The sequence below is a fragment of the Dioscorea cayenensis genome, chromosome 5, assembly GCF_009730915.1.
Source record: "Dioscorea cayenensis subsp. rotundata cultivar TDr96_F1 chromosome 5, TDr96_F1_v2_PseudoChromosome.rev07_lg8_w22 25.fasta, whole genome shotgun sequence".
NCBI classification, from domain to species: Eukaryota; Viridiplantae; Streptophyta; class Magnoliopsida; order Dioscoreales; family Dioscoreaceae; genus Dioscorea; species Dioscorea cayenensis.
Window position 1 is genome coordinate 26,538,559 of NC_052475.1, and position 26,841 is coordinate 26,565,399.

The window sequence follows — 26,841 nt, forward strand, 5'->3', positions numbered from 1 at the left end:
TTGAATATTCAATTCATGACCCATGTGAACGTCCCTAAAAGAACTTATTGCATTTGTTAAAATAGTGAACATTTGTTGTCTATTTATTAAAATAAATAAATAAATAAATTGATATAATATAATTAGCAAATGCTCAAAAAAAAAACCCAAAATCATTTCTACCCAAGAAACTTAACCATTATCAAATCAGTTTTAAGCAGTAAAGTTAAACTTGATATCATGACATCAAACAAACATCATGCTTCTCAAATCTCCTTTCTCTACTTAGATTCTTCATATATTTGAAAACCATTAAGAATTCATTGACCTATTAATTCTAATCAAGCACTAATCAAGCAACTGACATCAAGGATTATGCCAATGGTGCCTTACATAATTATATATAGAACAACATCAGCAACTGAGGGAGGTTTTATCTGCTTCTTATTTAATATTATTATGATTATCACTTTAACTGAGATACTGACAATCCCATGACTAGGCTTCACCATCTTCACTTTCCTCTGCATTATTAATTAGTTACATCCATTGTTTGATATATATTCGTATAATTATATCTTGATTAATAATTCTTCATTAATTGCTTTTGAACCAAAATGTTTTATTATATATAAAGCTTGAATGGAATGATTCTTCATAATTTTTTCTTCAATATAAATTGTCAATAAGCAGTGTATATGATTTATGATTAAACACATCAATCAAAAGTAATAATTACTGATTAACATGATCAGTTAATGTTAATTCATGATATATATGTTTTGTTGTGGAACACACGTGCTGTCTTGGCTCAACCATGTGGTTCAAACGAGCTCAAAAACAAATACTAATTTAACACCTTATCACTTGCTCTTATTCCTTGATATAATTTTTCCAAGTGACTATTAATGGACCCCACTTCACAATATGTATTTTAATCTCATTATTATTCCGTTCACACTATGCATAAATACTAAGCCTATTGTGTACTAGATGATCACACAAGTGAGCTAGCTAGGATCAAACATTAGCCCAAAAAATACAGAAATGGAATGCACATTAGAACAACAACAACAGCAACAACAAGAACAGCAGTTTGTGATCAATGAGTACTTTGATCATGATCTTGCTGATTTCATGCTTTACAATGGAGTGTTTGGTGATCATGGAGGCATTAACTTTGACATCGATACAATAACTCCGTCTACGACGACGAGCCATAACTCGTTTGTTATTTGCGAAACTCCCGGAGCCAATGAGGAAGGATACGAGGAAAATCATGGGGACTATGATTCCTCAGAGATGATAGAAAAGGTTGTGTCAATGACAAGGCCGAAGAGAGACCGGTCTCGGACTCTTGTTTCGGAGAGACGAAGGAGAGGTCACATGAAAGAGCAACTCTATGAACTTCGATCATTGGTTCCTAATATCACTAAGGTGCGTGTTGATCTAGCTTATAATTAATTTTACGAAATGATATAACTATGTAAAATAACAATCTAATATAACGTATTGTAGATGGATAAAGCATCAATTATTGCTGATGCGGTGGTTTATGTACAAGGTCTTCAAAGACAAACAAAAAAATTAAAAGAAGAGATTGCGATTCTTGAGTCCTCAAAGAAAGAGGAATTGATGTTTCAAGCGGTTTTTATGAATAACACACAAAGTGAAGGAAGTGAAGTAAACGCTAAGACGAGAGGGAAAATACTAAGATTAATTGCCGATGAAGTTGGTGACCGGAGGAGTTTCTATGTTGTTGTAGAATGTAACAAGGGAAGTGGATTTGCTTCTTGTTTATATAATGCTATTGAATCCGTCGCTTGGTTTCGATTAGAGAGCTCAAACTTTTCAATATCACCGGAGAAATATAAGCTCACTATGATCTTAAATGTACTAAATCAATCTTTCTTTAATTCTTTGATTTGTTCATGATGATTTGAATCTTGTTTTGCTAATGAATGTGTTGTTTTTGTTATGGAAACTTAGGTTGGAGAGTCAAGGGAGGAGATGAACGCATCCTCGGTGAAGTTATGGATTATGGGTGCACTTCTTAAACAAGGTTTTGAGTTCGAATTAATGGCTATTACATAAATTTAGCATACCGGCTATATCATTATTATTATTATTATTATTATTTTTTTGAGATCACGAAAATCATTGTCTCAAGATAATTTGAATAATTGGACTGATGTAATTTAAAAGCGAATCATGTAAGCAAATGAGCCGAGATAAAGTGAAGTTGTTTATTTTTTTACTATGCAATACATGGAATTTCATATGCAAATAAATTGACTGATGAAATAACAAAAATAATATTTTTCACTATATTTATAATTTTATGTTAGATTATTATTTTTTTCATAGTCATACAAATTATGAATTGGAGAACATTTTGTATGTATAACCATGAGGTCGCATGATGATCTCATAAGATGCATTCACTAATTTTTGAAAATAAAAAACATTATATGTAATCTATAAATTAAAATTTGTAAATGAAAGGGTATGACCAGTTAATAATATAAAGGAATATATATATATATATATTAATTTAGTGGAAGCATTATATAAGAAGAAAGAAGTTTTCGATATATACTTTGAACCAGAACTATTAGATCATTTGAAAACTAGGCTTGATTAGTGGAAGAATCTTTAACCTCAATCATCATTTGTTTAATTAGAATTAACTGATAAATTATTGTGGTTTCTAGATATAAGTATAACTAACTTGATTGTGAAAGGACATCAATTACATATAAATTTTATGTATTCATCATAGTGATGGTTTAATTTTTTTAAGAAAAACAATATTACAGTCGGATGAAGGTGTATGTATAATATTTTTATATTGCATATTACTTTCTCTTTTTCAAATTATAAATCACTTTTGAAGCTTCAACGCAAGGTTTAAGGACACTTTGAACTTGTAGAAATCTAAAATGGAATACTATAATAGGATAGAATAATTTACTTTTATTGTTTAGATTATTTACTTCCTTTAATGCACACTATCTACTCTCTAGTCTCTCCTTAAATAAAAATTATTAAAAAAATGCAAAATTGGAGGAAAAAAATAATTAACTCTCTATAGAATTCTCAATAATAATTTGAAATGAGAAAGTACTATTTAAGAAATATGATTTAATAGAATATTATAAATCAATTCTCAACTTTGCCATGAATATCAAAATTAAATGAGATTTTAGGAATAATTTCATTTGAGTTTAATCAGTTTATCATTTATATGGCCCTAAGCTTTTAGTTGTGGATTGGATTTAAGAGTTAAATAATTTAGAATTATAAAATATTTAAAAATAATAATTATAGTTTTAATCATTGGTGTAATAGTTGAATAATTATATCATTGTTACACTCCTTTCGCGATATGAATGAGAATTTAATGTGTGGTGTGTGACGGTTAATTTTTTTGATAAATCACTCAACTTTGTTGAAATATCAGTTTGCTCACCGAATTTTGGTTTGTTTCAAAGTGCTCACTAAAGTCACTAATCATTTCACAAACAAGTCACTCGGTGGATTAACATTGTCATTAGCTGACGTGGAGGCTTGCTGATTGGGTTTTTTCGGGCCGCCACGTCAGCTAATGACAATGTTAATCCACCGAGTGACTTGTTTGTGAAATGATTAGTGACTTTAGTGAGCACTTTGAAACAAACCAAAATTCGGTGAGCAAACTGATATTTCAACAAAGTTGAGTGATTTATCAAAAAAATTAACCGGTGTGTGACTATGATGACTTGTTCATATTATCAAATATAAATAAATAAATAATATATCTTTTATTTTAAAAAAAATTAATAAAAAAAGATATAATTCATGTTAGGGGGACATAGCTACAAGCATATTTTCTAAATATATGATTATCACTAATACATGTTAATTTATTATTCCACCATCTCTTCTAATTTTTATTTATTTCCTTTTCACCGCAATAGATGGATAAGATTAACAGTGACCCTGGTGGGGTTCTAACCCCAATTGAAACCCTAACCCTACTCTGGGTCAAAAGATTACAAACCTTTAAATTACTCAACATCTAAAACTCTTTCTTTATTTTATTTTATTTTGTTTTGTTTTATTTTATTTATTTTTTCCCACTCTTTCCGACCAAATCCTTTTGCATGTCTTTAGATATTGTACTTAATTTGATAATGCATGGAAAGCTGTTGAATGCAATGTACAATGAAGGGTACAAAGACTTCACAACAAATTAATTAGCAACAAACAAATGTGTAGAGTTTGCTCTCCACTCTAAAACGCCAAAATTCAATCTCTTTTTGGCCCATGGTTTTCATCTTGCCATAAATGGAAACGCTAGGGTTGTTTCGTTCTCCCTATTCAAATAGTTTAAATATTATTAAATATTAATAATATGAACATAAACTTATCTATTGGTCTCTCCGCAAATTTTCGTTTATTCCAAACCGACACTAGGGTATTTTACTATATTTTTTAGCTCTTTATTTTTTTTATTTTAATATTTTTAATAAAAACTGTAAAATAACATCATGCCAATAAGAAAGAGCCAGTAGGAAGCCAATAGAATGGATAAGCAAGCGGGGAGCCGATGAGCAAATGTCAACTCTCCTTTGTTCGTAGCACTAACTTAGCTTTCTATTTCGTCATTGGGGAGCTTCTCAGAGTGTATGTGTGTGTTGGGTGGGTGGGTCGGGGGTACAAGTTCAATCCTTATGCGGCAGTCTGGGTTGACTCTCACTATCATATATAAGGGTGAACTTTCTCCCCGGGATGGCATTTAAGGGATCTTTTACCTTTCTTACGAGCAAGATTATCATAATGAAAAAAAAATTAAAAACTTGTTTTATGTTTTTTATAAAATATTTTCAAACTACAAAACTTCATATTAAATATTTTTAATTTTGTGAAAATAAACAATAAATTTAGAAAAAGAAAAGCATTTGTTCTCTAATAATATTGAGATTTCAAAAATATATAAACTTTAAGTCATATGTGTTTTAAGATGTGTAGTTTTTTTTAAATTTTTTTAATTTACAAAACTTGAAAAATAACCGGTAATATTTACTTTCCAATCCTAAACACATATATTTATTATATAAATAAATATTACACATCAAAAAGGCGTATATATATAGTATATCTTTAAAACTTCATTGGAGATGAAGATGATGGCTTATAAGTTAATAAACCACATTGAACTAATCATGGTTGTAGGCTTTAGTACAAACAAAGAACAAATTGTAAAAGCAAATAGACTTAGGGAAGTGGACCTTAACAAGTTTTTTAATTTTGGTTTATGGGAATTAATTTAAAGTGATCATGGTTAGTTGAAATAAACAATATGATCCACCATACTGATGAGGTTTTCCACTGAGTTAATCCCTCCTTTTGGCACGGTTTACGAGGCGGTTCGATCAAAACCACTATCCTTCCTCGAACAGCATACAGTTTTATTTTTCTAATTTGGAAGAGTAAAAAAACTAATTAAAACAATAATAAAAGATTTATTAAACAATAAAAACAAACTTATATTAAAATTAGCTTCGATTTTGTTTTTGTTTGATGTATAATATTAAAATTTAAACTTTCATATTGTAAATGATTTAGTGCCAATTATGGATAAATCAAAACTAAAAGTTTATTTTTAATTTAGAATATATTTAAACTCGTGACTATTAGATATATATACATAAGATATTTTAACTCAAGTTTGTAAGTTAGGTCTAACCTAAGGTTACAATTAACTATTGATAATTCTACACTACAAAAAAAAAAATCCCTTTTAATTGTAATTTTTAATTGAGGGCTAACTTAGTGTTAGTAATGAATATAAATAAATCATCTCAAAAACTCTTATCTAAGTTACTTAAACTCTTAATCATTTAAAGTTTGTTTAAAATTTTAACTCTAGTTTTAAATTAAACCGGGCTTAAGTTTATAATTGTAAGTATCGATAATTGAAGCCGGAGTTTTCTCATACTAATCTAGGCTTGGGAAATTCATCGATTAGCTCCCCTAAACCTTATCAAGTGGTATAAATATGAATATATATATATTTGTCTTTAGTTTGATGTGTTTTACAATAAGCATTTCATACAAGGATAAGAACTATGATGAGTGGTGCTTGTTTCAAAATGGACAATAAAAGCTATGTGCCAAATGGGATGCTCTCTAAGTCTCAATTTAGGGTTTAACCAAGCATGCCATTGGCCAATGCCCTAAAATAAATTCTTGGACCTTATCTTCAATACACCAACCAAGATGGAAAAAATAATCACAACACTCTAAAAAGAAGGACAAACAGTAACATTAATTAATTATGTGAAAACTAATCACTATGTTAATTTTGATTAATAAATTGTCCCATTGTTATCACTCATTGTTTTATTCTTCACATCATTATTGATTTACTTTTTATCTTTGAAAAAAAATATGGAAGATAATTAACTCACCAAAAAATAAATAAATAAATAAATAAATAATTCCTTATCCACATATCAAACCTTATCAAATAAACATCATTTTGTCATTTTAGTTGACTTGATCACAATTGAATTCCAAAGAGTTTGTGATGACTTGCAACAATGACAAGACATGTAAGGGCAAATTAGTCACAACATGGATGTAACTTTAGGCACTAAACATGCAACACATTCACAAGTGAATAAGCTTGCATTTTTATTTTTTTTATTGGTGCAAATGTTAATGGAATCAAATGTGGAATTTTTCTTTTTTAAGTCCCTTTTTGTTTTTGTTTTTGTTTTTTTGACTCATTCTTAGCTCTCAAAATCACACACTCTACTATTCTCCAAATTGAAGTTTTGAACTTGTTGCTTTTAGTGGTTGGAGCTTGGACCAATTGTCTCATTAAATCTCTCTCTCTCTTTTTATTAGAAATAATCTATAAATAGTAATATAATTATGATTATATAAAAATTAGTAGTTTATATAAACAGTACCGTTATTTTCATGTCATAATTTCATTCAAAATGGAAATGATTTTTTAAATTTTTAATAATTTATTTCACATGGTCTCTCAATCATTATATATTATTTTCAGATCCAAACTTACCTTCTAAGTTCTAATAATAAACAGCAATTTAATCAAATCATTATTATTATCATTATTATTTTTTTATTTTTAATAATTATTCTTTTCAAGTCAAGAGAAAATCTGGTCAAAGTCTTTCTTTCCTTCCTCTCCTTCTCCTTCTCCTCCCTTGCATTGTTATCAGCAAAAATCACTTAGATCCATCATTGAATGAATGTATGTATGTATGTATGTATAATTTGTTGTATTTTTCCTTGTTTTCTTGATTGTTATCTCATTTTAGACTTGTTTCTTATATCATTAGACTTCTTCTCTTCAATCTCTTCTTCCTCTCTCTGTCTCTAGTGTTCATCTTTTCTCTCTCTCTCTCTCTCTCTCTCTCTCTTTCTCTATCTATCTACAGAACAAAACTCTAGCGTGAGTCTCTCTCTCTCTAATAAAACCAGGGAGATGTCTTGGAGTTCCTTCTTTTTATTGTTTCTTTAATGCTTACCCATTTGGAGGAAAATGGGGGGAGAGGACTGGGGCTGGATTGGAGCCCATGCCCCCAAACAAGTCCCACCAAACAGAAAGCCAACACGCAGCCTGAGACGCACTCACAGACTTGAGAGAGTGAGAGAGATATAGAGGTCATCATGCTTGCCTCTTCTTCTTCTTCTCCTCCTCCCTCTCTCTTTGTCTGGGGCACCCTTTCTCTGCCTCTAACTCATTGCTGATTGGTTTTTGCCAAGGAAAAAGCTTCAAAAGGTCTCACCTTTACCTCCCTCTTATACCCAAACTTTGGTAATTTTTTTCCTTCCTTATTTGTTCCTTGAACTTGTACTTGAGATTTGTGTGCGGGTGTGGAATATTGGATGATGAAACTGCTGGTTTTGATTGCTTGTATTCGTTTTAGGAGAAAAGAACTGGGAAAGGTCTCAGCTTTGGCCCATTCACTTCCCAAATTTGGTGCTTTGTTATCCCTTGGGTTTTAACCATCTTTAAAGTTGAGTTTTTTTGTGTTGCTCTGGATTGAAGGGTGAATGATTAGGTTCTTTGTTTTATTGATTTTGTGAGGCAAAAAAATAGAAAAGCTTCGAAAGGTTTCATCTTTAGCTTTTGTAGTCCATCTTGTTTCCAAAGTTGTTTCTTTCCTTGTTGTTTGCTGAGTTATCTTGGAACTTGAAGGCTTGTGTGACTGTGGATTGAAGGGTGACTGTTGATCTTTGAAAACCTTTGGGATTGATTTCTTCAATTCATTTTTGGAGAAAAAACCGGTAAAGGTCTCAGTTTTGGTCCATTCTCTTCATTAATCTGGTGCTTCTTATCCCTTTGTTTGACTAATTAGATGTTAGATTGAATGATTAAGATAAGGTCTGATTTTGTATTGGTTTTTGTAAAGTAAATATCTTGGAAAGGTCTCATCTTCAGCTCCTTCTTGGTTACAAAGTCTGGTTTTTCCTCCATGCTATAGCCTATAGCTATATTGGAATTGATTATTGATTAGATGATAAATAGAGGTTTTTCAAAACCATGTATTTCGGATTTATCCGTTCATCTTAGAAGAGAAGAAACTAGGAAAGGTCTCAGTTCTGGAATATCTTATTCCTTTTAAATCTAGTGTTTCTGATATCTTAGTTTTAGTAATTTGGTAATCTCTTTGATTTATTTCGATTCTTTTTGGGAGGAAAAATTGGAAAACATCTCAGCTTTGGTATCTTGTCTCTTTATATCTTGTTGAAAGTTGAGTTTTGTGTAACTCTGGATCCAAATGATAAAGATAAGGTGTGTCTTTGATTTATTTTTTTGTATTTAAGTTGGTTTTGTTAGAGAGAAAGCTTAAAAAAGCTACATATTTAGCTTCCTCTTTGTACCACAGTTTGGTTTTTCCCTATTGTTTGTTGAGCTATATTGGAACTAGAGAGAGTAATTATTCTTTAGAACTATGAGTTTTAGTTTCTTCGTAGAACCGGTAAAAGTTTCAGCTTTGCGTAGCTTCATGCTCAAATTTGGTGTTTCCATTGTTAAGTTCAAGTATCTGGCACTTCAAGGCTTAATGTGACCGTGAATTGAATGATAAGGATAATAGTTCTTCTTGAGTAATTGGTAACTTGCCTTTGGTTTCTTTGATTCTAGTCAAGATGAACAAGCTTGGGAAGTTCTCATCTTTTATTAATTTTCCTTCCCCTTTGCTCAAAACTTGCCGGCCATCAAGATTCTGATCAGAATGTGAAATGGGTTTCGTGTGACGAATGCAATTCATTGGAATTGGATTCATTCATTCATTTTCTGAAGGAAAAGCTTGACAAGTTGGATCTTTATCTCACTTCGGTTCAAATTCATCGTTATATTTAATGTTTTGTCTAGTTATGGCTTTGACATCTATTAACTTGTCTTATTGGGAAAAAAATCAAAAGCAATCTCATCTTTTGGTTTTGATGGTTTGTTTTTCCCATTTATTTCTCGAATTGATTAATGAGATATGAATTGCTTTTAATCGTTTGTTTTTAGCTTCTTTTGTTCATACTGAAAGAAAAACCTGACAAGGCTTCTTGAAGTTCTTTACTGTTCGAAAGTATTCTATCTAGACAGTTTGGCAGATTGGTTTGTTTCCTTTAAATATTCGTTTATATATCATTCAATTGCTTGAGCTTTTTTTAATTTTTTCCTCAACATCAGGTAGAACTCTTTTGTTTGCTTTTGGCTTGTAGATCAACTTTGGAACGAAAGATAAGCTTTACAGTGTTTCTGATGATAGTTTCTTATGACGAATTCTGTTCCGTCAGTAAGGTATGTGTTTTGGTGGGGTAAGAGATGCGGATTCTTTTGATCAAGCTGATTGATTGGTTTAATGTGATTTTCAGTAGAAGTTTGTCGTGCTGTTGTTTCTTGTTTCAGTGTCAAGAATGATAGAATCAGGATTTTTGCATAAATTCTTCGGCCACTAACTCTTTTGTTGGAATAAATGATGTGATTCTTTTTTCCGATGTGAAGAGCTTATAAATTCTTGTCTAATTTGATTCTTTTTTTCGGAATCATTGTGACTTTTTGAATTGATTGTTGGGCAATCGCCCACCGAATGATAAAATTCCGGTTTTCATTGAAGGATCAAGGCTGTTCAGCATTACTTAAAGTTGATGAGATTTGAGTCCATTCTAACGAAAAATCACTCTGCATGCAGGTGACAATAAATACAATGTTGAAGGATGAAGAGAGGGACGCAGATAACAGTATGAGGCGGCACAAGAAGAAGAAGATCAATGCTGATGAGTTGAGCAACAAGAAAGAGATTGAGGTTTTGGATAACTCTCCAAAATACGGGCTTTCTACAGATCGAGAGAGGAACAGAGCCAACGGCTCTTCAAAGGTTATGGAACCTCAGGATGCAGATTACTCATTCGTGCCATTTCTCAGCGATGAGATCGCTCTTCTCATATTGGCCAGAGTACCAAGATCGGAGTACCAAAGGCTCTGTTATGTAAATCGGCGATACCAAACTCTAGTTCGAAGCGGAGAGCTCTACTCCATCAGGAAAGAGATCGGCATAAAGGAGCCTTCCATACTAATGCTAGCTAGTGGTGAGTCAAATTGGTGGTGCTACGATCCCCGGTCTCGTGTTCGCCGGAATCTGCCAGTCCTGCCAGCCGATGAGTGTTTTTCCTCATTCGACAAGGAATCACTCTGTGCTGGTACTCACCTCCTCGTATCGGGAAAGGAGATAAGTGGCTCAGTGATATGGCGATATGAATTGGCGTCGGATCAGTGGTTCAAGGGGCCATTGATGATCAATCCAAGATGTTTGTTTGCTTCAGCAAACTGTGGTAATGAGGCTTGTGTGGCGGGCGGGATCGCGCCGACAATGGAAATCCTGAACACTGCCGAGAAGTATGACCCTGAGAGCAAAACCTGGAACCAGTTGCCGAGGATGAAACAGAGGCGTAAACTCTGCTCAGGATGTTACATGGACAAGAAGTTCTACGTCATCGGTGGACAAAATGAAAAGGGTGATAATCTCACTTGCGGCGAATTCTATGATACTGAAAAGAATGTGTGGGAGCTGATACCTGACATGCTGCAGAAAGATGCACCAACCTGGTCTTCTCGGTCTCCACCGCTCATCGCCGTTGTTAACAACGAGCTTTACTCGCTCGAGGCTTCATCAAATCGGCTCAAGGTTTACTTGAAGATGAGCAATTGTTGGAAAGATTTGGGAGAAGTTCCGGTGAGAGCTGATCATAGTCGGGGTTGGGGAGTGGCGTTCAAGTCTTTAGGCGATGAATTGCTTGTCATCGGCAGCAGGGCACTCTCACATGCATTCCGTGGGATGACGATATGCACTTGCAAGCCTGATCCAGAGTTGGATTCTCCCCCGTGGCGAGTGCTCGAAAATGATGGTCTTCATTGGAGCTCATTCATCTTCAATTGTTCTATAATGGTCGCTTGATCAGTGTCATTGTTGGCCAGGATAGAGAGAGTTCTTCTGCTCTTTGCTTGATTTCTGCATTTGAACTTCAGATAAACATAAAAAGGAAGAAATTAAAAAGATCAAAATGAATCACCGATGTAACATTGTTTGATTATGTTGGTGGCGTTTCCCCAAGCACTTCAGTTTCTATCAGTTCATAAATGTTGGCCTTCCATTTTATGATACTGGGAGGAATTTAGTTATTTGGTCTTTATATAAATACATGGAATTTCAATACATGACTCATCTACAACTTATTTTTTTATTTTTGATTTGCAAAGTTTAATCTCTTTTAACAGTTTTTTTTTTTTTTTTTGAGGGAAAGGAGCTCATAGAGCTATTTTATTAAATAGAGAAAGAAATACAAAGCGTTCAAGTTACAAACCAAGCGCCAGAAAGATCTTTGCCCTGATGAAAAAGGGTAAGAGTATGAGAGTTAAGTCCATGAAGGGCAAGACTATTAGCAATTGCCAACCAGGCCTTAGGAATGATGCAAATCCGTGGGTGACCCAAGCTTAAAATGTAATCAGACACGCTGGTGATCAGTGGATGAAGACGCCAAGCAAAGAGAGAATCGTCAAACTTGATTAAATGATATAGATCAGTGCTAGCAAGGAAGATTGTGTTAGGCAAAAGATCCAATGCATGAAGACTACCAAAAGCAACCCGCAACGCTATAGCTTCAGCTTCAACAATTGAGTCTGCAAGATTATTGCAGCAACCTGCACAAATGAGCTGAGAACAAGCATTAGTAATATAAAATCCTGCACCATAAGCTCTAGTCTCACTATTTCCCATAGAGGATACATAGAGAAAAGGACTGTCGATTATAGAGAAATTGTTGAGAATGAGCCGGTTTCCAGACATGAAAGAGGGGGATTGAGAGAACTCCCTGACATGAATTAGAGCTTTGATGTGAATGGCATTGAAATCAAGAGCTTCATTGCGGAAAATGAGATTACATCCTGACTTTCATATTAGCCAAGAAGTAACTGCAATAACGGATTGGTCTTGAATATCATAAACAGAGTTAGTAGGAGAAAGCTAGTATCCAGATGAAAAGCCATCAAGAAAAATAACTTGCTTGCCAATAGCAGTACTGACCAAACTCCAAATGAACTGAGCTTTGGGACAGTGGTTAAATAAATGTTAAGTGTTTTCAAAGTCAAAATTGCAAAACAACCTTTTCCTTTTTATAACAAGTGTTTTAAACAGCAACTTCTGCACAAAATTTAGCTTATTTTTCATAGTTTTACAACAGCAAACCTGCCGAGCCTGTTTTAATAGAATAGAGAAAGCAACTAAGGTAGCGTTTGATTGGATGTAATTCTAAATGCAGTGGATTTCTAGTTACAATGTAACTGAAAATATTTGGCTTTCAAAATATAGTGCAGTCAAATCTTGTGTTTGGTTGGATGTAACTGAAATTACTGTATTATAAGATTTTATGTTTGTTTGGAAGGATTTGTAAATCTGGAATTGGAAAACATGTATATAAGTGTATGGATATGTCTGCGTATATGCATATATATATATGTATATGTATATATTTGTGTATATATACATATATGTGTATTTATATATGTAAACATATTATATATAGGTATATCTAGGGAGTGTATATACATACATGTATGTATATATAAATATGTATGTATATGTATGTGCATACATATATGTGTATATATGTATATGTGTATGTGTATATGTATAGATTTATGTATATATGTATATATATGTATATGTATATATGTATATATACATATGCATATATACTAGTTTTGAACTCCCGGGATTTGATTTTACGGTCATTTTGACCGTAAACCAAAATCCCTCAATGATGGGATTTCAAAAACACATAAAAATTGAAATACATCAAAACAAACACAATAAGGGATTTGGAGTTACATGTAACTCAAAATCCCTTGAAACAAACACTACCTAAATTAAGCTTTGTATAGAGTGAATTTTTTTTTTTCCTTTGCCTGACTTTTAAAACTCTTGAAATCAATCAGACTTGATCACTAGTCTTCGTCACCACCAGAAAGAATAATCTAGTCTAGTAAATCATACATAAGCAAAACAAGAATATCATCACAACCACCAGAAACAATGAAGAAAGTAACCAAAAAGTCTGAAGGCAAAGTAAATGTAGATAACTCAAGTGTCATGAAAAGGCTAGTACAATCAATCTTAAGCAAAATGTTTGGTGTCAACTTAATTATAAAAAATCCAACACAACGAGAGGTGACTGCAATGCAGATTCCAAAATCTCCAACTAGATATGAGCTAAGGTTTAGGATGAAGCACCGCTGCGCAGGGCTTGACCTTTCTTCGGCTTCTGGGTGGCCAGCTGAGTTTCCTCCTGCAAAATTACAAAAAATTCAGTAATAAAAACTAGCCTGTGCTCACTCTTCATATATATATATATATATAGCATTGAATTCTAAACATAGTGGATATACAAAATAGAACCAAAATTGACTGTAATCTTAAAATAAAAAGTTTGAAACTGATGCTACAAAGAAGTGAAGGTTCAATAAGATGATGGTTTAATCATATCCTTCATCTATCAGTGAAATGAAAGTAATCAGGTATCAAAATCAGTGATATGATGAGGCTCTACTCATTCTTAGTTCAAAGCACAATAATCTGGGTTCCAAAGTCCAGACTAACCATGCCAAACCAAATCACTCCATTCCAGACTTAAGTGTCAAAATTAAAACTACTCGATCAAACTACCACTGTTCAAATATATCTGAACCATAACAAGAAGCTTTTCCTGCAGAATTAGAAGTTCCAAAAAATTAGCATTCCAATAGCAGCAAATGGAAACTCACCTCCTTTCTGACAGATTCTTCTTTCTCAGATAAAATCAATTCAATATGACATGGAGATGACATATAAGCTGTCACGTGAAAAACAAGATTTAGTCAACAAGATATAAGCGCTGATACAACAAGAAGTCCAACACTCACGATTAATTCGTCCATGAGCACGGTAAGTCCTGCGCCTCTGCTTCTGAGCTTGGTTCACTTGAATGTGAGATATGAAGAGTGTATCTACATCCAAACCTTTCACCTGTGAAACAAGGTCATAACATCATTAGAACGAACTCCCTTAAGTTAGTTCAGATGAAATATGGCATTCACATACATCTGCATTGCTCTCAGCATTCTTCAGCAAGTCCAAAATGAACCTAGCAGACTTCATGGGCCAGCGACCTTGGCCGTTTGGATGGCGGTTCTTAGCCTGTGCAGTGCGACCAACACCACCACAAAACCTCGTGAAAGGAATGGCTTGCTTGTGAGCAATAACATCTTCAAGATACCTTTTCGCCTTAGCCAGAGGCAACTTTCTAATTGCGTGAGCTGTCTCTCGTGTATTCTGTTAAAAGGATGAGAATACATAAGAAAAGCTAAAGAAGTTCAGAGAATCAGAGAACTCCTCACAAATACCAGAGTAAACAGGTAAATTAGCAAAATACCATGATAAACCAAATTGAAAAGTATTAATCAAAGATTAGAAAGTTCACGTTGCAAGGAATAGGACAAACATCCAAAAGCAATCAATGGAGGAAAACAAGAATTCGCAAACAAGTGGAAATTAAGTTTACCAAGCCATTTTCTGTGTTTCTCTAAACACAAATTGAAGGGTATATTATAAGAGATTGTTGACTGGCATCTGCATTCAGCTCTTCTAAACAGAGTCAAGAAGTTCAAAAACTTTCAAAAGACAACATATAGTTGGTAATTTGGTTTCATAATTTCCATAATTTAATAGTTCCAAACATGACCCTATCTAAGCCCTCTTAACTAAATGACAAAAAAGAAAAAAGAAAAAAATAAATTGATAGACCATATAAATACTTTGCATCAACTAAGCCAAATGAAGAACCACACAGATGACAGATCTCCTGAAATTTTAGGAGAAGTGTTCAGCAGGCAATAACCATCGCCCTTGCTTCTAATAAATACTGTTAAAAAAAAAACTTTCCACAGGTCAGATTATAACTTGATCTAAGAAATATGAACCGCATCGCAAGCATTAATTATAATTATTATTTTATAAAACCACAGATAGCTTTTCCCAAAATACAAACGAGCATCAAATCATTGAGTGTCAAAACATGAACTTTTATATGATCCTCAAATAAGAACACATGCAGATCAAAGCGGGGAAACCAAACTGTGAATGTGGCATGAGAGTAACATAACTCCAAGTGATCAAAAAGCAACAGAATATACAAACAAAGGTATGATCTTTATCGATTTAGACGTGAAGTAAACAACCAGAGAATGAAACACTGATCTAAAATTAAAGAAATCAAGCAAATCCGTATGCTTAGAAGAAATTACAATTTCAATGGATTATCTAAAACATGCATTTCCAGAATAATCGTAAACAAATATCACAAAGGCTCGGAAACAGAGAAAAAAAAAATCAGGACTTCTCAACCAAACTTGAACACCAATCTCCAAACAAGCTTACGACGAAGCAATATAAGCCAGACGCACCTTGAAGTGAACCCTGAGGTCCCGGCCCATGGCCTTCGCCGCTGCAAAAATCAACCACAAGCATCAAGATCAGTGAATTAGAAAACCACCGATCTAAGAAAACGCAAGTCCTAGAAGCAGATTCGGTTCGTAGATGCAAAACAAAGACTAGGGTTCATGGAGCTCACACTTAGTAGGGTTTTCCGGCTCCTTCGAGTACTTCACCATTGCTGCAGCTGAGGCGGCGTCGGCGGGACGGTCTCCGGGGTTCCTCAGGAGTTAAAAAAGGTTGCTCATTATATAGCAAAACCCTAACCCTAATTCCCAGAAACATTTTATTATTTTTGCGTTTTAACCCCTTAAAATATATTAATAGTGTTGTTTATGTGTATACACCCCTCCCTTGATTAGTATATACACTGATATGCACACCAGGGTAGGGTTGTAAACGAGCCAAGCCGAGCTGAGCTGAGTATCACCCGTCTCGAGCTTGTTTGAGCCAATTTTTTTGTGCTCGAGCTCAACTCGCGGAAAAGCTCAAGTGGCTCGAGTTTGGTTTATTTAAGCTTGATTAACCCGTCATTGTTGGATAAAAGAATATTTTTGTTAATTTAATATAATTTATATAATTATGTATTTTTAAATATATATATATAATTTAATATTTTATATATAAAAACTTGTTTAAGTTCGCTAACGTCACAAGTTGAGTATTTTTTGGCTCGAGCTCGACTCGGCTTATGAAAAGTCGAATCGAATTTGAGCATTGACTGAGCCGATCTCGAGTAACTCATGAGTAGTTTGGCTCATTTACACCCCCTACAATAGGGTGTGTTATCTTTTTATAAAATTATATTTATCAAATGACTTTAAAAAAATGTAATACTTTTTTCTCTGCTAATTTAAATATTTGTAATTTGAAAGATAGTTGAGGTGCATCCGTGAAAGCTAGAAGTCAGAGTTAAATGAAAAACCTCAGAGGCCGTTTGGTTTGCGGTAATGTGGAAAGATTACCACGTGTTACGTGGTAATCTGAAAATATTACCACATTTGGCATTACATCGGTGGTAATGTGGATGATAATATCACATTACCAACTTATAAATATTACCAAGAAAGTGGTAATCTTATTATCATCAAATTTGGTGTCTATCTTGGATTACCATGGTAATCTTATAACTTTTTTATATTTTAACAAATTGATTACCATGACAACCAAACACGGTAATGAACTATTCCTGGTAATAAGAGTTCCCAACCAAACATGGTTATATTAAATTACCGCAATATTCCCAACCATATAACATGCCTACTCGTATTACCATGATAATCTCGTTAGGTGATAATATGTCATTATCACAAACCAAACGACCTCATGTGAGAAGTTATGAGCTATGAATGAGGTTCGGAGGAAATGACCTAGATTATAGTATTAATTTTAGTTAAATATATATTTAGAAAAAATAATTTGAATACTTGCCTTTTTTTTTATATTCTTATAGGATATTATTGGGCTATCTAATGATTGACAATTTTGATTATGTAAATTAATAAAAAACCTAATTTTTTAAATAATTATTGATATATGTTATAAAGATTATAAAAATAATTATGTAAATAAAGAAAAATTATATATTAACATTGTAAAATTCAGTTGGCTTTAAATTTGTTCCTCATAAAATAATTTGAATTTTGAGTAATAGCATATATTCTTATATGCTATTACTAATCACTTTCAAACGACTAACTAGTATAAAACTCAATTGTCCACTTGAAGTAAATTAGTATTGATTTTGTGTACATGTCCCCTAATTATACAAATTATTTCAGTTTATCATGAGAAACATTATTCTAACTTGTATATTATAATAAATTAAAAATTGATAATAAATAAAATAAAGGGAAAATTACTGTTCACCCCTCGTAATTTTCAAAACTTCCCAAAAACCCCCTCCTACTTTTACACACCACGGACAGCCCTTCCGTTAGTGTTTTTAACTTCCCTTTTACCCCATACCGTTCACTTCAAATGGGTCCATGTTGTGAAATCCCATTTTTGGCCCTGAAAATGGTGGGAAAGGAAAGCGCCAAATCACATCATGTTCGACCTTTTTGAAGGGCTTTTCGCTTGGTTTCGATGAGACAATGCCAAGGAGTTGCATTACATCTTGTTGTTCTCCTCATTATCATACCCGAAATATATAAATCGGTTTCTCGAACAGAAAATGAAATTGATTTCCATCGGATTGGTCAAGTGCACTTCATCTTCAAATGAGTCGTAGTCGATTTTATTGTCGAGGCAGAGCATGTGCCATTGTCGTCTTCTTGTTTATGGTTGTAAAGTTGTATTACGACGAGAAGAACAGTAATTACGACGAGTTCATTTCGTTGTAAAGTTCTTCTCGTTTATGGTTATCTATCTGTATATATTATAAATAATGTTTAACTATTTGCTATTATCCGTTTAAATATTTTTACTAATATGTTTAATAATTGTCATATCCGTTTAATACTTCCCATCTCCGTTTAACATTATCTTTACATGTATAACTATTCATAAAGCGTGTAAATTCTCAAAGTCTCTGCGTAAAAGCGGTGATCTTTTTCGTTTGATCCGAATTGTTGGCATGTGGCGCGTGGCGGTGGCAAGGTTATGGTATCCCGTGCGTAAGAATTAATGGCGGCATTAATTCTTATGCGCGGTAACTATAAATTTCCGAACACGCGTTCGTTCTCATCGATCGATGTCGGCGCTATGCGTTTAACTTTTTTTCTCGGATACGAAGAGTCGACCGCTTGTGGACTTCACACCATAAATAACCAGGAAGAACCCTCCCCATGGACAACCACTCCTCGTCGTCCTCATCATCCTCCTCCTCCTCCTCCTCTCCTCTTCCCATGGACAACCACTCTATCACGAAAGGATGTTTCGTGAGCCTTCTTCCTTATCTTGAGAATCAATTAGCCGTAATCACCGAACTAGTTAAACTATCTTTTCCTGCCCAAGCCGAAATCCTCTCATAATTGCACGAATGCGGAGGATTCTCCAGTGATGGATGGCGGGAAAGCAATTAAGAGAGCATTTCGACTTGGGTATGAAAAGAAAGTTTTTCACGTATTGCGTGATTGCGGAGGATTCTCTAGAGGAGGAGATCGTGAAAACATCCTTTAAGACGAGGTTGACATTTACCACTGAGACTTTTACATTAGCGTTTAAGAAAATGGCGTCGATGTACAAGCTGATTACGTTACGTGTTTAACTATCGGGATCGATCGTTTAAGTCCTACCATGACACATTGATTAATAGTCGTTTTTCATGAATGTGTGTTGTTTAACCTTTTTTTAATGTTGTATACGTTTTGCGAGGTTCAAGTTGATGCGCTTGTTATGCAGCAGCTGTGAGCATTCGAATGTACAGACACTTGTTTCGTTATACGAGGGTCGAGTCGTGAGTGTCAAAGTCCCGAGCGGACGTTGTAAATGTTGTAAATGTTGTAAATCTTTGTAAATGTTGTAAATGTTGTAAATCTTTTTATAAATAAAAAAGCGAAACAATCGTATTTGTTGTGAACTTACGAAATTTAAAGCAGAGACCTAGTAAAAAAACAATGTGGGAAACAAAAAAAGCGTCATTGTAAACAATAGAAAAAAAGTTAAACAATACTCAAGTTACTCTTTAAACAATGACAACGGTGTTTAAGAAAATACGTAAATATGTTTTAAAGCAGGTGACCCGGGAGGTACCCATCTAGCAACGCGATGTCGATTGAAAAGCATTCAATTTAAACAATAACATATTATTTACATGATATAGACTTTAGTTAAGCAGATTAACCGTTATTTTTAAACACTATATGTATCTGTTTAAACATAAAAAAAGCTTAGCGTTTACGAGAGACTCATGTTGAGTTGAGAACTTTCATTCGAGCGATGACAACATGTCTTCCTCGCGACAATGACATATATTTCCCTTTTTTTGCCCTTGGGATGGAGGGAAAAAAATACGCCCAATCACATCACGTCTAGTCTAACCTCTATGCATACAAGCTGTGCACTTTTTTTGTTTGCGATTCGATTGCTGTTTGTTCTTTACATCTTCTACTTCTTCTTAGATCGTCTTCGTTTTGTTCTTCATTTCATTTGGTTTTGTACGATTTGGTTTTCGACCGATATATTATGGAGAGTTTTTGTGGTATTGCTAGATTCAGCGGGGAGGGAAGAGTGCTAATGTTCACGAGCTCGAGACTTCTTGGGAATTGGTGTTAGGCTGAGATATGTGAGCGATGGGGTCTCGAAGTTTCTCTTGTCGGGGTTAAGTTCATCACACGAGATGGATATAAAAGCGGTTTGCCCAATAGAAAAGCGATGTTGACTTCCAGTCGGATGTGTCACGTCCACTCCATCTTCAAATGTCTTTGTAGTTGATCTTGTCGTCGAGGGCGAGAAAATGTGCCATTGCGAATCCTAATGAAAAGCGAGGTTTTACTCGTTGTAAGTTCCTTTTCTTTTAATTATTTCGGTTATGCAGGGGTCATTATTGTTTAAATATGTCCAGTCATCTGGTTAACATATTGTACTAGTCCTTTACGTTATTAGTTAATTGTTTAAGTATTTAATTTAACGTTTAACTATTGTCATTATCGCTTAAACATTATATTCTCCGCTTAACATATTGATCTTTTTCATTTGGTGAAGTGTTGGCGAGGGAATTTGATTCTGCGAGTGCTCCCATTCATCCCCATGGTGACCACGGCGGTGTGGGATGTCTTCCTTCCTCGTCGGATCGTTACGAAGTGTTGTCGTTGGATATTGGTCAGCGTTTTTGCGAGTGTCGAACATTTTCGAGGGGATGTACTTTCGAAATCATGCGATCAAAAGGAATTTTTGACTTCAAATTCATAAAGAGCGAAAAAAACATCGGTGTGGCTGTGGAATCTGCTGCCGATGGTTGTCGTTAGGCGCCTTCATGCATCAAAAGAGTATAACAAAAAAATACTTTTCGGAATCAAGACAATCAACCCGTCACACACTTGCGGTGGTGGCGTAGGTTCGGCGTCACATCCAAAGCGTCCAAAAAAATGGGTTAGCGCCGCGAGTGATTCGAAGCTCAAGGACCGTCCCTTGTCTAAGGCCATCGACATTCGAGAAGGACATGTTGCGGGGAACATGGTGTCCACATACCATACAAGCGAGGCTTGGTTGGGAAAAGAGCATGCCGGGTGGTCCTCGGCAGCGGTGACATCTCCGGCTATGATTTGTTTGCTTTGGTATGTGGATAAGGTGGCTGAGACAAATCCCGGCAGCGTTGCGATCGTGGAGAGAGCGGTGATCGTTTTTAAGCGTGCATTCTTTTTCTTTCGGTAGCGTGTATTGTGAGGATTCAAGAGGGCTTGCGGGCGCTGCTTTCGTTTCTCGATGGTACCCACCTCCTTGGAAAAATATCGAGGGTACACTCTTTGGGTGCCACGAGGGAAAGATGGTAACAATGGTTTTTCCACGTCGCCTTGGTATAGTCGACAACGAGACCGATGCCAATTGGACTTGGTTCATATCTAAGTTGGGCGATGCCTTATCACGAGGTGGAGATTATCATGAGATAATTACCTTCGTGTCGGACGAGTCGAGGGCCTTGTGAGCGCAATTGCGAGAGTCTTCCCTTCTTCGCCACATGCGTCTTGTCTTCGACATTTGGAGGCCAATTTTATGAAAGCCAATGTCGGACTTGGGAAGGCATTGAGGGAGGAGTCTTTGGTCTATATGCTTCCGCATTGCGTGGGCATCCACGGCTAAAGATTTCGATGATACCCAGTGAATGAGCTGCGAGGCCGTATCACCCGAAGCTCATCACTTTGGTTGATTAATAAATCGGATATGGCACATTGGTCGAATTATCCGTTCGGAGGTGATCGTTGGGGTGAGATGTATTCGAGCGTCGCGAGTCGTTCAATGCTTGGATCAAGGAAGCTCGTCATTTACGGGTGGCGAAAATGGTCGACTCCATAAGGTCTGCGAATGTTGATTTACACTTAACATTTAGTATTACCCTTTAAACATTCTCAATCTTTGTTTAATTACACTTTTTAGACTTTAAATATTAATCATTTCGTTTATTTAATTACAATAATGTTTAAACATGTTGACGAATTATTTAACCATCACTGTCTTTGTTTAACCTTATTTGCGAGGTTCAAGTTGATGCGCATGTTATGTAGCCGGGCGTGAGCAGCGACCAAATGGGAGACCTACTTATGCCCGAGACATACATTCGAAGTTAGAGATCATTGTTGAGGGACGGCCGAAATCTTCGTGTTGAGTCGTTGTGTCGATGATCGTTCACAGTGATCGACCAATGCGAGCAACTCCGTGGATCTCGCCATCGAGAACTTGTTCATGTCGAAGGTGGCAAGTTTATGGTATCCCTTGCAAACATGCTTGCGGCAGACAATGCGACGAGACACCAGCGTACATCGATTTATGAGCGGGTACTTCACCGTCGACAATTACAAAGCTGGCGTACAAGGAAGCTATATTCCCCATACCCGAGCGATGGCGAGGGCCTTGAGACGGAAATCGTGAGCTTCGTTTGCGACCGCTTTGTGACTAGAAGGCGACTGGGCGGCCTAGGCGAAAAGAGGATCGAGTCATGGCGTTTGATGTCCGCGAGTTACATTGCGGCCGCTGCCAGGATCCGGTCCGATCGGCGATCTTGCAATGAAAGCTGTCGCCCGACTAGGCATTGTTAATAAACCGACGATGACGGGGAAACATTGTGTATTTATAACGAATTGAATGTATTTACGGAGACATTGTTATTTTTAAAGCGGATACAGCTGTAATTTGAAATATTTCAAGCTGATGTTTTAAAGCGATATATGGTATATTTAAACAATGAAGCGGAAATGTACACAACTACAACGTAAATTAAACAATGAAATGAAACTGAATGAAATTTAACCTGCCTTACAATTGAAAACAAACAAAATTTACATTGAGATATACAAGTCATGTTCTTCGAAAACAAAAACAATGAATTGAATTGTGTATTGATGGGCAACTTTCCATATTTAGTTAAACAATAAGTGCATTCATTTAAACAGGAGAAAGTGTTATTTTTAAAACGGGTACACCGTAATTTGAAATATTTAAAACTGATGTTTAAACGATATATACTATATTTAAACAATGAAAGTGAAATGTACACAATCACAACGTAAATTAAACAATGAAATAAAAACCGAATGGAATTTAACCCGCTTTACAATTCAAAACAAACAAAAATTTACATTAAGATATACAAGTCATGTTCTTCGAACACGAAAACAATGAATTGAATTTGTCGAGTTACATTTGAAAACAAAATTGACGGTCGAGATATACAAGACATGTTATTCAAAAAGCAAATTTAACCCGCTTGTGACGACCCCCTTTGTCATGGGACGCGCTGCCCTCCCTCCTTAAGTATCACGGGTAACATACCGTAATCCCGAGGGTAAGGAGCGTCATGCTGCGGTGGCCGTAACTTCTCACCCCACGATAATTGCTCGATAAACCGCATGGCGTGAGGCAGGGCGCAATCGGCGCTTCCTTGTTTTTAGGCGTGGGGTTTTACGTAGTCGTGTGCGAGCGGGTACTTCTGCGTCGCCGACTCGCCTAACTCCATATCGACACAAAGGTCGAATAGATTCCGCTGTCGAGATATGCAAGTCGAGATTAGAATACCGATTTAAATACCAAACAGATATTAATCGGACATAATTAAAGAACTTACCATGTCCAACGCGTCCTTATCGTACCCGGACATGAAGAATAATACCTGTATTCTTGTTTATCATTGTCGGGGACGACGACATGGAAGTGGCCATTCATGATTATCGGGAGGATGACAATTTGAACTTCATGCGGGTTGCGCTGCAGCATCCCCGATCATAGCCATAATTGTGTCATGTGCGTCGTCACGCTTTGACATAAAGCAGTATAGCGAGTCGATGATGGAGCGCGCTTCTTGTAAGGATATGGCTCTTTGCTCGGCGACTTTTTGTATTATGCATACGAGCGTCCATCACATCATCGGTGACCATCTCCTTCCCCTCAGCAGCGTGTATAACCCTGTCGCGTGTGGTGCTGGCAACGTCATTCTTCCACCGACGGTCTTTGAGGATTAAACGATAACAGATATTAGAAGACCATATTGTAAATATTTAAATGATATTATCAATTGTTACATGATATTATATATAATTAAGCGGTAAAGGCGAAAACTTAAATGATAACATAATGGTATTAAACACTATTAGGTAATAGTTAAACACTATAAGAAACCCTTTAAACAATATCATAAAAAGCGTTACACTTACCCGTCCATAGAGCGAGTTGAGGAAGATCCTCATCAACTCCTGCTCGTATTTTGATAAAACGACTCGAGACCAACCCATTTCTTCTTCTTGAATAAAAGCTTTCGAGCCGATACGAAAGTCCAATTTTTCGATTGGCCTTGATCATCTCTCTCGTTGCTCGGTCGGGGTCTTCATCAGCATCTTCCTTCGATGCGGGGACGATGGCGACAGCATCAACTGCAGACACATCCTTACATTGTTGTTCTTGTTGTGGGATTGTAGTCTGGCTTCGATGCGGGGACGACGGCGCAGCATCAACCGCAGACACTTCCTTACATGGTTCTTGTTGTGGTGGGATTGTGTCCTGCTTGGCTGCGGTACTGTCGGCCACGGCCACGGCAACGGATTCGACGATCTTCTCAACCGTGGCCATGACAACAGCATCATTGGGAGACACACCCTTAACTTGTTCTTGACCTTCAGGGATTGTGTCCATCTTTGATGCCGCAATCTCGGCAGCCAGTTCCACCGGGTCGACGATTTCATCGAGAAGAGAGTCAACGACCTTCTCAACCGCGGCAACGGCCACATCATCTACGATGTCCTCCACCGTCATGGCCATGTCATCAACGGCGACAGACTCAGTAACAGCATCAGCCGCCGATGGTGTTGCTATTGTTTCATCGTCAGCCGGCGGTGGAGACAGAGGCAATATTGTTCTCCTCTTTTCGCAGTCTCTTCGAATGTAGCCGCCTGAGAATGACCTTTCCGATGATGTCGTCGTCGTCAAATTCCGACGCCTCGTTCGTCCCGGGTGCTTTCGGTTCTTTCGAGGATGAAAGCGCATGTCGGTTGGCAAACGTCCTTCGAGCGCCTCCACGCAGGCGACAAGGAGACTCGGTCGTCAATATCAGCATACTGCGTAAGAGTTTGCGGTGACATCTTAGCCCAATGTCACCGGTGGGGCCGCACGGTCGGGGCGCCGATAGGTCGTGTCGATGTCGTGGTAGGAGGGTTGTTGCGAATCTCGCAGGGTAGGGGAGGGCTTCTCCGTCGAGGGAATCGTGCTCTGTGAGTAGTGCTGGAGTAGGAGAGCGGACGGCCCACGTAGCGATAAGTGCCCTCTCCTGCCTATGACAGAGTGGTTCGGGAGCGATGAGCATCCATCCGTCGGTTGGCGCCAACAAATATTTCTTCTTAGCACTGAACATTTCGAAACTAACATGTAAAACCCGAAACAATTTCAGTGAGATCGTTCATTTTAAACTATAAAAACTATATATTTAAGCGTTATAGAATATAATTAAGCAGGAGAACAAAAATATTTAAACGGTTATGAATAAGTTTTATAGCGGTAAATACTAAAGTTAAAGCGCTAAATAATATGTTTAAACATTAAAGACTTATGTTAGACATTGTCATGATTTTATTACCTCTTTTCCATCGAAGCGATGACAAGCTTTCGTTTCCACTGGTCGCTTGCTTGGGTAAAGCTATACTGTAAGCATAGCAGCATCCTTGGGATCTCTGCAAGCGGACTTTCTTCCCCGTTCGATCGACTCAGCCAAACTCAGGCGTTAAGCGCTGACGCAAGCACCCCTTAGTACTATCGTGTTGGTCTTCTTCGCGCGTCTATCTCTTGCGCTCAGGCGGCCGCTTGTGGAATATCCTCCATGCAAAGCCACTTGTCGTCGCTCTGCGCCTCGCATCGCGCATGGGCGGTAGATCATCGGCGTAATCAGCGCATCCGATTTCGGAACGAGCGTGAGTGTATTTGGGAAGAGGGCGTATCGTGAAAGTACGCGCCATCGGAGTTTGACAAAGAAATTATCTTCTTCTCCCTCACGCCGAAGCAAGTTGCCCTGAGTGCTCTTGATGGAGTCTCGCGTGTCTCGAGGGTCTTTGATAGATCTTCGAACCTGCTGACACTGGTTTTCTTCTTACGAAGACGCTCGCGTGGCGGCTATCGCTATGCGGAACCGAGAACGAGGGCACGTCTTGAGGTCTAAACCGAAGCGCTTCCCCGATCCCGAATTTATTGATGCGACCATCGTACCTGCGAAAAGAAATCGAGAAGGCGCTCTCTTGCGTATATGGCTTCCCGAGTGTGAACGCCGATAGCGAGTGTCCTTGAATAATCTCCCCGATGACGAGGGGTCGTGGTAACTTTCAGATTCAAAATGGGTCTCCAACGACAGGTGGTCGAATAGCGAGCCCGATTAACTGGGTTGACCGCCGTAATCACAAGCGCGCTATTATGACAAAAGTTTAGCGTATAATATAAGGGTTTATACGGTAAACTCTCGGTTATTAGCGAGAGATATAAAATGTTAAAGCAGAGACCCATTTTGTTAAAGCGAGGCGAGAATACTGAAAATGCGTAGGCAACAAAAGTGTTAGCGCGACATCTCATTTCTTAAACGTCAGCTCGTTTGTATGCGCACCATATCAAGGCAAGCAGGGAAATATCACATTTATAAATATTACACTAAATCATAACAATCGAAAAACTATTTACGATTAGTGTATACATC

General features: G+C 36.5%; 3 protein-coding genes across 9 annotated transcripts; 2 read left to right on the plus strand and 1 right to left on the minus strand.

Annotated features, from left to right (window-relative positions):
• The first annotated feature begins 999 nt into the window (after positions 1 to 999).
• On the plus strand, positions 1,000 to 2,081 carry LOC120262500 (transcription factor FER-LIKE IRON DEFICIENCY-INDUCED TRANSCRIPTION FACTOR-like). Its single transcript, XM_039270627.1, has 3 exons — positions 1,000 to 1,416; positions 1,498 to 1,872; positions 1,969 to 2,081. The coding sequence occupies exons 1-3, from the start codon at positions 1,027 to 1,029 to the stop codon at positions 2,071 to 2,073; spliced, it is 870 nt and encodes a 289-aa protein (XP_039126561.1). The 5' UTR covers positions 1,000 to 1,026; the 3' UTR covers positions 2,074 to 2,081.
• Positions 2,082 to 7,335: 5,254 nt separating this feature from the next.
• Positions 7,336 to 11,714, plus strand: LOC120261311 (F-box/kelch-repeat protein At3g27150). 7 transcript variants are annotated; one of them, XM_039269154.1, is made up of 3 exons: positions 7,337 to 7,816; positions 9,692 to 9,802; positions 10,194 to 11,714. In XM_039269154.1, exons 2-3 carry the CDS (start codon positions 9,764 to 9,766, stop codon positions 11,454 to 11,456), a joined length of 1,302 nt encoding a protein of 433 aa, XP_039125088.1. In that variant the 5' UTR covers positions 7,337 to 7,816; positions 9,692 to 9,763; the 3' UTR covers positions 11,457 to 11,714. The 7 variants fall into 7 exon arrangements, with proteins under 7 accessions (XP_039125093.1, XP_039125088.1, XP_039125090.1 ...); XM_039269156.1 differs by having other exon boundaries at positions 9,724 to 9,802; XM_039269158.1 differs by having other exon boundaries at positions 7,337 to 7,780.
• A 1,885-nt stretch (positions 11,715 to 13,599) lies between these two features.
• Positions 13,600 to 16,299, minus strand: LOC120262478 (60S ribosomal protein L17-like). The gene is made up of 6 exons (XM_039270601.1): positions 16,162 to 16,299; positions 15,995 to 16,035; positions 14,634 to 14,864; positions 14,456 to 14,558; positions 14,318 to 14,385; positions 13,600 to 13,842 (listed from the first exon to the last, which is right to left on the minus strand). Exons 1-6 carry the CDS (start codon positions 16,199 to 16,201, stop codon positions 13,774 to 13,776), a joined length of 552 nt encoding a protein of 183 aa, XP_039126535.1. The 5' UTR covers positions 16,202 to 16,299; the 3' UTR covers positions 13,600 to 13,773.
• Positions 16,300 to 26,841: the final 10,542 nt, after the last annotated feature.